The sequence below is a fragment of the Miscanthus floridulus genome, chromosome 5, assembly GCF_019320115.1.
Source record: "Miscanthus floridulus cultivar M001 chromosome 5, ASM1932011v1, whole genome shotgun sequence".
NCBI classification, from domain to species: domain Eukaryota; kingdom Viridiplantae; phylum Streptophyta; class Magnoliopsida; order Poales; family Poaceae; genus Miscanthus; species Miscanthus floridulus.
Genome location: NC_089584.1, coordinates 6,347,171 through 6,358,286, shown reverse-complemented (window position 1 = coordinate 6,358,286; position 11,116 = coordinate 6,347,171). Strand labels below are relative to the sequence as shown.

Sequence of the window (11,116 nt, the reverse complement as noted above, 5' to 3'; positions counted from 1 at the left end):
TCCAATTCATATCTATTTTCTTGAAAAAAATACTGCCCCAATGCAAATGGTGGAGCTCACCACTCCACCACCGGAAGAGCATTGTTTTTCTACTCCTTTTGATCACTCCCCTTATTCCACTCCCACTCCCACTGCCTCCACCACCACCACCGGTAGCAGTAGCCAACATGATGAGAAAATATATGCAGGGCATTTCACTTTGGTTTCCCTCTCCTACGAAAAAGATGCTGCTTTTATAGGGGTGGCCCCCTATTGTTGTTCTATCTACTATGCCAGGGTCCAATGCAGATCGAAAATATTACCACTCCAGGTTTGAAGCAGATTTTGTGCAGATTTCGGTAGAAAGAGGGCGGCAATTATTGGGTGCTCTGTTTCGAGCATGTATGCCTTCTTCCATTCCATGGATAGGCATAAGAGAAGCTGCCGCCACTTCCTCCAAACAAGGCTCAAGGGAAGGGACTCTGTTCAGATCACTGGACTGATCACCTACTTGATCAGTTTATTCACTGTGTGCGTTTCAATGGTACTCACACTGTTTACCTCTGATAAAAATGCCACCTTTCTCTAATCAAATCTCTATAGACATGTAAAATCAGACGAGTTCTAAGCTCTAACCCCTGGTTCATGTCCACCATCTTTTTGGGGGATATTTTACCTGCAATAGACAATGTCAACTTGAGCATCCACTTGGCTCACGCTGAGCTGAATTTTGACAGCTTCATCTACAAGCTTGCCCCACCAAACCATTGTCAAAGCAAGCACATGAATGAAGAAAGCAAAGGTGAAAATGCCAAGCTAAAATCTACTACATACAATTCATCAGAGAGCAAGAGCACTCGAACTCGGTGATCAATTAATCCCTCTTATGCGCCGAATTACTGTTACAAACACCAAGATTACAACATGGGGACTGGACATACAGGAATCATCATCCCAGAGCTCACGAGAGGGAGGGAAGGGGGGAGGAGCAAATCATCCACAGATCAGGTTGGCCTCCAACTTGAGGAGCGCCGCGATTAACAGCGAGCAGCAGAGCATACCGAGCAGGAGCGAGCCAGCCTAGAGGAAGGGGAGGGGGATGCCAAGAAGCGGTCACGGACTCACGGCCGGCCGGTCGGCGACTGCACGGGGAAGAGCGGGAGCAGCCTTGGAGGAGGCTGCAGGTCGCCGCCGGGGCCGGCATTGCCGCGCGGGGACGGGTGGAGGTAGAACCCCTTCTCGGCGATGGCGCGGTCCTCGGCGGCCGCAGCCTCCTCGGAGCCCGGCAGCGGCGGCAGCGGCGTGACGGGGCTCCCGAGCGCCAGCGACGGGAAGTCCAGCATGCTGGGCGACAGCACCTCGAGCCCGCGCGGCGAGAACCCGCGCGGGGAGAAGCCTCCGGCGGAGCCGCTGGCGGCGAAGGCGGCGGCGGCCGGGAGCAGGGGGCAGAGCATCTTGAGGCTCTTCATGCTGCTCCGCCGCTCGTAGAGCTTGAAAGCCGGCTTCTTGGGCCCCGGGGGCGCGGGCGCCGGCTTCTGCGGGGCCGGCGGCGGCGCCTGCGCCCCGCCCGACGCCGCGGCCGCCGCGGTCTCCGGCGTGCCGGTGAGGATCTGGACCACCTGCTTGAAGGAGGTGGTGTCGGCCTGGACGAACGTGGTGGGGAAGGGGTTGGACGGGTCCGCCGACGCCTGCGTCAGCGGCAGCGGCAGCGGAATCGCCATCGGCACCGGCGAGGGCGGCGCGGGGCGCTCCCGGGCGGTGGCGGCGGCGCCGGCGTCCATGAGAAAAATGTCGCCTTTGGCAGGCTTGGCTTGGCTGGCTTCTCTTGGGAGTGAGGAAGACAGGGTGAGAGAGAGACAGGGGGTTTTATGGGCTTTTCGGGGAGTGGAATTTTTGGAGCTTTGGGATCTGGAATTTCAACTGCTTGGGGGTGATGAGATGAGTGCTTGGTTTCAGTTTAGTTGTCAAAATTTTTGACAAAACGTTACTGTGACGTTTTTGTTGTTATTTGGTAATTAGTATCTAATCATAGTCTAATTAAGCTTAAAAGATTCGTCTCGTGAATTTCGTCTAAACTGTGTAATTAGTTTTATTTTTTATTTATATTTAATGCTTCATGTATGCGTCTAAAGATTCGATGTGACGGAGAATCTTAAAAAATTTAGCGTTTTGGAGGAAAACTAAACAGGCCCTTGAGCTGCTTGCTGTGCTTGCTTGCTTTGTTTCAGCTTCACAGCCTGCCTGGAATATATGAATAAATATTGTGCTCTCAGATCTGACTTGTGTGAAGATGCAAACACACACACAGCGCTCGAGACCTGTACCAGTAGGTCAATTTGTGCACGGTGCTCATTTAAAAAAAAAGAAAATAAAAGGAAAGAACTTGTGCACGGTCGATGCCTGACGACGCTGCAGGTGAGCTGGATAGATGTGTTTTTGAATTTCCGTCCTCCTTTTGTAACCATAGATTTGATGGAGATTCCGTCCTCCTTTTGAATAAGATGACGACCGCACTGCTCCCGTGGATGTGCCAATGTGATGTACACGTACTTGTAAAGCGACGAGTGTATTGTGTGCTACTCCACTTTGCGTTGGTACGTACTGAAAGGGAAGCTGTACAGGTTTTTGAATGGATGCTCCGTCTCTAGGCTTTGGCTTTTTGACTGTCTTACACACAGGTAGTTACTATACGTGTGTTTAGTTTCCTGGCTTGTTGTCTGGCTAGCTTCTAAGCTTGGTCAGTCTTAGCCTGTTGCTATCAAGCCGATCTCTGATTGTTTGGTTACATATACTGTCTAACCCAGGTGATGAGATCCTAACATAGGGGTATGTTAAGCCTCGGGATCAAAGGTTCCCGACTATGGAACCCCCGACCGATCTCTCCAGTATCGTCCGGGGCCTCGGCAGCTACACCCCTCGAGTGCGCTCGCACGCACCTTCCGGCCAAGGATTGGCCCGAGCCCGAGCACGTCCTCCGCCTCTGCTCGGGTCTCGGGGGCTCGCTCGAGCCTAAGGCTCCCGATCAACAGGAGTCTCAACCCGATCCTCGCCCCCTGGCCTTGAGCGCTAGCCAAGGCCCGGGCTGGAGACAAGTGCCCCGAGCGTCCATAGCTCGGGGGCTCCCCAGCGCTGCCCAGCGGGCGCGACGCTGTCAACCACTCCTCCGATAGGGTCACCCATGGGCGCGTGACACGAGGGGACAAACCCCTCCGCTAGCTTCAAGGGCTCAGGGGCTTCTGGGCCCGCTCGTCAGCCCCTTAAGCCGGATGCTTTCACCGCCAAGGAGCCTCCAGAAGGTGCACCTGGTGGACGCCGGTCCAAGCCGACAAAGCCTGACACTCAGCGTGTTAGAACAGAGCAGTCGAACGACGCCCAAAGCTTGTTCGGTTTCACGACAACACTAAGGTCCATCCACGCCACTGCAAGACCCTCTTCGACTCCGGCGTATGTAGACCATAGGCTAAACTCCCCCAAACCGCCATGTACCCGACCTACCTCGATATATAAGGGGAGGTCGGATCCTAGAGAGGGGGAGGATGATTCCAAACAGATCATTCGAGTCCTCACCAGACAGCTCGAGCTCTGCATCGAGAGCAGAGCCACCCCGAGAGGAGTACCGAGAGCTCCTCCCCTCTTTCATCGTCTTTCTCCACTCAGACAAGGAGGAGACCTCACCGCCGACGAGCCAACGATCAACACCGAGTGATCCCCTGCTAAATCTCTCTCTTACACTCTGTTGTAACCCATGATTTTGGGTTGCTCTTGAATACAAGGATCATCTGCAGCTGGACGTTGGGCCCCGATAGCCTAAACCATGATAAACCGTTGCATCCTCTCTATGTTCTTTGTGTTCTTGAGTTCACCCAAGCCAACAAAAACACACACTCAGTGACACCCAACGAACAACAATTCTTGCTACGGTTTCGACCCCGTGATAGCTGGCTAGCCCCATCACGTGTTTGGTTGCTTGGTTTGGTTTGATACAATCAACTCTTCTTTGAATTGGTAAGTTTACCCCCTTTGAGGGATTTCATCGAACATGTGGCGAGCATCCTCGTAGAGCAGCAACACACGGTGAGCAGCACGACAAACATGCCAGCCTGCCTAGCTGCTGCTGCTCTGGCTGGTCACAAGAGCACGTAGGACCCGCCTAGCCGCTGGCCTGGTCCGTCGCGTAGCCGTCCACCACAGTTGTTGGCCTTCCTACTGCGGGCAAGCGCAATAGGGGTGCATGGACATGGCCCCGCCGCCCGTAACCAGAGAGGGAGGTCACAACCCCTGCCGCTGGCCATCGCTGCTGGCCTCCCGACCACAAGTGAGTGTGTGAGGGACGGCCGGGCATGGCCTCGCCAATTGCAGCCAGGCACGGGCGTAGCCCTAGCTAGCCACGAGCTAGGCGCAGGCACGGCCCCGCTGGCCGTGAGCTAGCCGACTGCCGTTGCCACGAGCACGGCGAGCGCGGTGATGGGCGAGCACATCGGCGAGGATTGACGTGCTTCTCTACTTTGAGGACATTGCTCCAAGGATGACACTTTTATGCTCCAAGAATGACAGGGAATGCGGCCGACGGCAAGCGTATGTGGGGTGGGGCTGGCATGGATGGGCGGTCAATTTCGTGAGTCCAACAAGTGGGATGAGCAGCGCATGCGATGACAAGTGGGGGATAGAAGAAACGGTAACCGAGCGGTGATGAGACTATAGACGTGGGCTTAACCAAGCTTGGCCAGCAAAAAACGGCCTCCCATCTCATTTTTCGAGAGCCCTGCTAAGGCCTCTAATCTGTCTTAGCTGGGACTGGCTTTGGCTGTTTATAGGCAACCAAACGCCTAGAAGTTGATTTCCTAGAACCTAGTTGGGGGTTAGCCACCCAACCAAACAGCCCCTCTATTTTTGGAGATTTTTCTTTTCTTAGCTTGTGTTCGAGTTCGAGACCTACATTTTGGAAAAAAAATGGTGTGTGTTTTCTGTTGTGAGTGGGGTCGGGGTGCATTATGTATGAGCCGCATGCAGACCTAAGGAAGAATAGTGTTAACGACCAAAATTAAATTAAAAGTTTTGTTGAAAAAATATTTTTTCCTTATTACAACTTCACCACTTGTTTATTGTGTCCTTTTTTAAAATGAATTGTTTAGTTTGTTCTAGAAATACTATCAAACTTAGATCTTCTTTAGCAGAGTTCTTGGTGGTTGTTAACGCTTAATTAGGTCACACACTCGATAAGGAGCTAGATCGCTCGATGTAGGGCCTAGCCGATTTAGGGATGGGCCGGCGCCTAGGGGATGTCCACACCTAGATCTTGTGCCTCCAGCGATTAGTGCGATACGCAAGACACGTCACCGGAGGAGCCTCGCTGGGAGCGTGATACGCAAGACACATCGGTGAGGTCTCTTGAGACCCGAAACCCCACACGCCTAGGAGGGACCTCATCGGGGCGTGCGGCGGCTATGGGCTGCTCTAGTCGGCCTAACCGCTCTAGATTGTCATCATCGATCCTCCAGTCATGCAGCACCAATGAAGAATGAGGAGAGGAGGTAGATAGGAAAAGCGGGTAGAGAGAGGTAGTAGATGTGTTTTTTGATGATTGAGTGTTGGATCCTTCAATCAGCCGTGATCCTCTCATATATATAGAGGAGGGTGGTCTTATCCCAATAGGAAACAACTCTAGATCACGATCTCTAAGTTTCCTATACGAAAGTACGTCCAAATCCCAACCAAAATAGAGTTTGGGTCGGGCTTGTACAGGCAAACTGGCCTAGCCGGTTCCCAAACCGATTAGGCTGGTTTTCATGGGCCCTGGGCAGCCATAGGTGCAGGCAAACTGGCCTGGCCGGTTCTGTTGCGACCCGATGCAGAAAATCTTCCAAAAATCGTAATTAATTCATCTGGACTCCAAACGAGGCAAACTATATATATTTTTCGATCAGCTCAATGAGAGGAACGCAATGGTGCAATCAAATCATGCATTTAAGGACCTTGGCCAAACTGGCCTGGCCAGTTCCAGTAGGGCCAGCACCCTCGAAACGTCGTTTCTTCATTCGGGCTTCAAATGGGATGATCCAAATATGTTTGCTGATCGTCTCGATGATAGAAACATAATGGCAGAGTCCATTATATGCTTTGTCCACTTTTGGTTGTCAACATATGCCCCCCTATTTCTAGTTGAAGCTTTAGGTGAATCTAAAAACAAAGAAAACTAAATAGCAATGATGTCCAACTCATCGGCTATCTAGAGACTAAGGGCGATATATACATTGGCCATATTTGTTCCAAGGATGATACATGTATCAGCCATTGTTTGGACAGCTCTTAGACTTCTTGCCAAACACTTGGAAAATATTTCTCCAAATACCTTCTGTTAATTGCTTTAGGGAGACGTTCACCTTGTAATGTCTCCGGCTTGTATAAATTTTCGAACACCACTTCATCTTCGGAGATGATTGATGTGTATAGCAAACACCTTCATGGACTTCTCCCATGGCCACTCTAACCTGATCATCATCCAAGCATTTAAGCTACATATCTTCGGCAGTTCTCCTATATAATTCACCATTGTGCAAAATACATTTGAAAGCACTCGACCGAACATTCTTATCAACTTTAGTACTTGGATCACATAAATATGCAACAATGGGAGCCCTCAAATCACTTGAATTGGCTTTAGCATCAATATGAAGTATTTTAAGCCGATTCGGTGAAAAACCTACAGGCAAACTAGCTTGGCCAGTTTCTGGAACTGGCCTGGCCAGTTTCTGGAACCAGCCTGGCCAACTCATTAGCCACAGTTCCTTTGCACTTGTACAACAAAAAAGGCGGTAGCCAATGTTTTGCTCCTGATGGTAAGCTTCATCAAAGCAAATCCCTTGGTTGGAATAGGTTTTTCTCCTCCAACACCTTTGATTGTCCTCTTGGTCTTTATCAGCTCCTCATCAATTCCACCAAACTTCTTATAAAGCGAATATGGCGTTAGATTCACCATTGCTCTGCTATCCACCAACATGTTAGTGACCGGTCTATAGTTAATGTGGCCCTTCACATGAAGTGGCTTGAGGTGATTAACAGAGTCTTCTAGTTTATGAAATATAGCAATCTGAGGTATAAAGCCAAATTGAGCCATCTTCTCATCGTTGCCCACAAAGTAGTAGTTGGAAGATGAATAATACATATTACTCCCTGCTCTGATAGAAGACACTTCATAATCCACCAACTCATCTTCTTTGTTGTCGTGGGACACCTCAAAACTTGTAGGAACAATAGTGTCGGGTTCATGAACCTAGGGTCCCTAATGGGCCCGCTTCCCAATAAAAGCTCGGCCCAATAGATGGCATTAGGAACGATGCGCAACTCCTAGGCCAACCAAGATACCTAATGATAGGCTAGAAGAGTGATCCAGTCTCTGACTAGAAGGCCTAGCTAGGAGGGGACGATGCTCGCTTCTGACTCCAACCCACTTCTTCGACCGGAAGGCCTGGCCAAGAGAGGACGACGCTCACTTCTGACTTTGACCCGCTTCTTTGACAAAGAATACACCGAACCTCTGCTTATGGCTCTTCTCTGACCGATGTGGTTGGAGCCAACTAGGAACGACCGGCCAGGGACGTTCGTTCGGTGAGGAGCCAAGAAATTAGGCAGAGCAGATAAGGTAAGACACTCAAGTCAACCGCACTACCACTGATCGTACCCTACACACCTGTAGGACAGTACTGTCAAGCCATGTTAGAAGGGTACTTTGTAGCCTTATAGACATGTTAGAACACAAATAGTGTTGTAGGCACTGACATTTGCCATACCATAAGAACACGATGGAGCCTGCCATATGCATTTGGGCGTCAACAGTATTGTGGGCGCCAACAAACTATCTTGTACCCGACGACGTAGGTAACGAGACTAGAGCACACACACACACACACACACACTTTCTTCCTCTCTCCTAACTTGTAAGGCCATCCCCTTCATATATAAAAGGGAATGCGCTCTCTCCCAACAAAGGACGGTCATTCCGACTCTCTCTCTCTACTAGCTTTAGACATTCTGAGCACTCAAATAGCTTCACGACTCTAGAACTCTAAAGCTACACAGAGCATACGTTCCAATACTTAGCGCACGTAGGAGCTCCCTCACTCTCGGCCCTTTAGTCCAGAGTCTAATCGGATCTCTAACACCCCCATCTTATTTCTACTCGTTTGTAACCCCACAGCAAACTTTGAACACCTAGGCTCAGGAATAAAGTCACCGACTGACTCAAACTGGACATAGGGCACGTTGCCTAAACTAGTATAAACCTTATGTCATTGAGTGCTAGGCCACATCCGATCACAACGTATGGCAAAATGACAAATATTTACTTGTTGGATACTTTTCGCACTGACAGTTGGCGCCGTCCGTGGGGAGAACGATGTACGTTCACGCTTTTGGTCATCGGATGGACCACCTTTTTGCCATCTTCATCATGATGAGCTCAAGCGATACAACTCGCTTTGGCTCGCTGGAGTTTCCCATGCACCCACCTATTGGGATGTGGGTTCCTCCCATCTTCGAGCCATCCTAGACCTTCCTCTTCAGAAGCTTAGACTTTGTCACCGACCAGCTCGGTGTGCTTCACCTCTGCAAGGAGGCACTTGTCCCTCCGACGGGGGCCGGGACACCTGGCGACCTTAATGACCAGACACCTACACTTCGCTTTGAGCCCATGGTGGGCTCAAACCCCACTATGAGTAACGTACATATTGTTCTTTACTCGCTAGCTAATGTCTTCCACCAACTCTCCAGAGGGACCCCGTTGTCCCCACCACAACTGCCATGAGACCGGTTCCCCTACGGCCTCGTGTCCCCTGCAAACGCATACGCATGGGGGCTCCGAAAGATGCTGATGCCACCCCTCTCACCTCCAAATTCGTGGGGATGGCGGGCTATGCTCCTGCCTCTTTCTACGACCTCGTCGATGATGTGGTTGAAAGCGATGGCTCCAGCATCGGTGACGTCGTGGCATCCAACCACCCTCTATCCCAAGAGTGCGCTATGGCGGATGCTCTGAGACAACCACCGGTGGTAGCAGAGTCTCTATAGACTCACACCCCTCTAGACCCTCATGCGTGCATAGGAGCATGGTGAGGTGTTACAATAAGGCAGCAGAGTTAGCTGCCACTTGCGCCGGCACGCTCGATGCAGCACGCTACGCCACGCGCGCGTAACCCAGCGAGCGGTGCCCGGCGTTGCGCCTGTTAGGTCCAGCATAACATCATGGATGGAGAGAATGATCCCCCATAGTTCGCTTGGGCTGGCCAGAACATCGCCGCTGTGGTGATGCTTCTGCGTGGCCTTCTCGAGCCTGATGACCCCTAGGAGCAGGCGATCCACCGGAACATCCAGACACTGGTGAAAATTGCCACCATTCAACAGGCAGAGAGCTTCGCGTCATGACACCGACTCACGGCCTCTCTCCCCATCGAGGGAATAGGGGCGTACTAGTCGAATCGCTCCATCCGCTCACCATTGCAGTCATCGGGCATGGAATAGGAGGACACAGCTGCACCATGGCCTAACTCGATGCTCGCTCCACACTGACCACCTTTGCGTGAATGCCTTGGACCAAACTGAGATGCTCATAGCATCATCAACAATCGATGTCAGGCCAAGCGTGATGATGACAGTCCATCAAGGGGGGTGAGAGCAGGCGGCATGGGCCCCAGCCAGATGTAGCACCTAGTTTTAAGGACAAAACCAGATACACACTATATGTGAGCCTAGGAAGTCAAATCTCATATATATCCATAAATAAGGGTAATATCTAAAGACAATACTTATTGCATAACGTATTAGTATAAGAAATATAACCTCAGAGTATGGACAGTGGAAAGACAATTCTGATCTTCTAGCGAAGACTCCAAATCCACAGGGATGACTGACTAGTTGACCACAAGCCTAACTCCTTCAGACTAGCAATCTGGTACCCATCCAGGATTTTTATCCAAAGTATAGAAAAGTAAAGCAAGCGTAAGTACATATCGTACTCAACAATATAACATGGGGTTCATGAGGCTCAAAAGGTTGACACTGGTTTACTGCGATTAGCTTTTAACAGGTCATCTTTTTTAGCAATTGTGTAGCAACGAATTTATCATAAGCCCATAAACACATGATTAGGTACACATAAATAATGAATAGCATAAACAATTAATCATTAGTACAATTATCCATTAGTGATCATCTCTATTCCATAAGGGTTTCAAGGCCGCTCGTGTCCGTGAGCACGGCTGCTATAACAGTTTTACACTCTGCAGAGGTTGTACACTTTCACTGTGAGTCATGATTCACCCCTTCGCCTAGGGTGATCAACCCCTTGACCCACTACCAAGGAAGGTCGATAGGGTTCACTATGAAGCCTTTCAAAGGTTTGTCTAACAAGTTAGGGCCGCTAAGGTTTTAGCCGTCTAGCCGTATGTGGCCCCCCTCTAGGAGTGGCACGTGTGGGCATGCGACACAGTACACACACCCTAGCAGGTAAGAAAACATACCAACTAGTGCCCCTCTTGCACCATAAAGGTAACCACTAACAAGCTAGAAAAGGTCCTCGTACTGAGCTAAAGCTAGAGCCATATAGCCCTCATAGCTGTACTGGAAGTCCCGGATGATCACTTACAGATAAGTCTTTAGAGAGAGGAATCTAAAGCATTTAGAAAGTAGCTAAACACTCTAGCCCCCTGTTTCCATATTGCTAAAAAGTCATGTTTTATTATTTATTGCATATACCATTAGTCAAATTACAAGATCATGGTTTTGGTTAAGCACTAGCAAAAACTACCCAATGTAATATCCCAAAGGTATCAAGGTACAAGATATCAAATATCTAGGATATCCTTATTAGCAACAAGGTAGACACATGCAATATGAATTAAGTGATTAAAGGTGAATAGGTAATAAGGATGGTCCCATGCTATACTTGCCTTAAACACCGATCCTTCGATAAGCTTTAATCTTCAACGTCCTTCTTCTTCTTCTGGATCACCACATATATCTTACTGACTGAACGTAATCGTAGAACACCACACAAACATCCATACACATACATGCATAGCATATAATTGCATCTATATTAGAATAGTACACCAATCATAGAGAAATAAGTAAAAGAGTTTGAAAT

At 49.7% G+C, this 11,116-nt stretch overlaps 1 protein-coding gene across 1 annotated transcript; it reads right to left on the bottom strand.

The window, feature by feature from the left end:
• Window positions 1-652: 652 nt before the first annotated feature.
• On the bottom strand, window positions 653-1,824 carry LOC136451425 (VQ motif-containing protein 4-like). Its single transcript, XM_066452130.1, has one exon. The coding sequence runs from the start codon at window positions 1,758-1,760 to the stop codon at window positions 1,101-1,103; it is 660 nt and encodes a 219-aa protein (XP_066308227.1). The 5' UTR covers window positions 1,761-1,824; the 3' UTR covers window positions 653-1,100.
• Window positions 1,825-11,116: the final 9,292 nt, after the last annotated feature.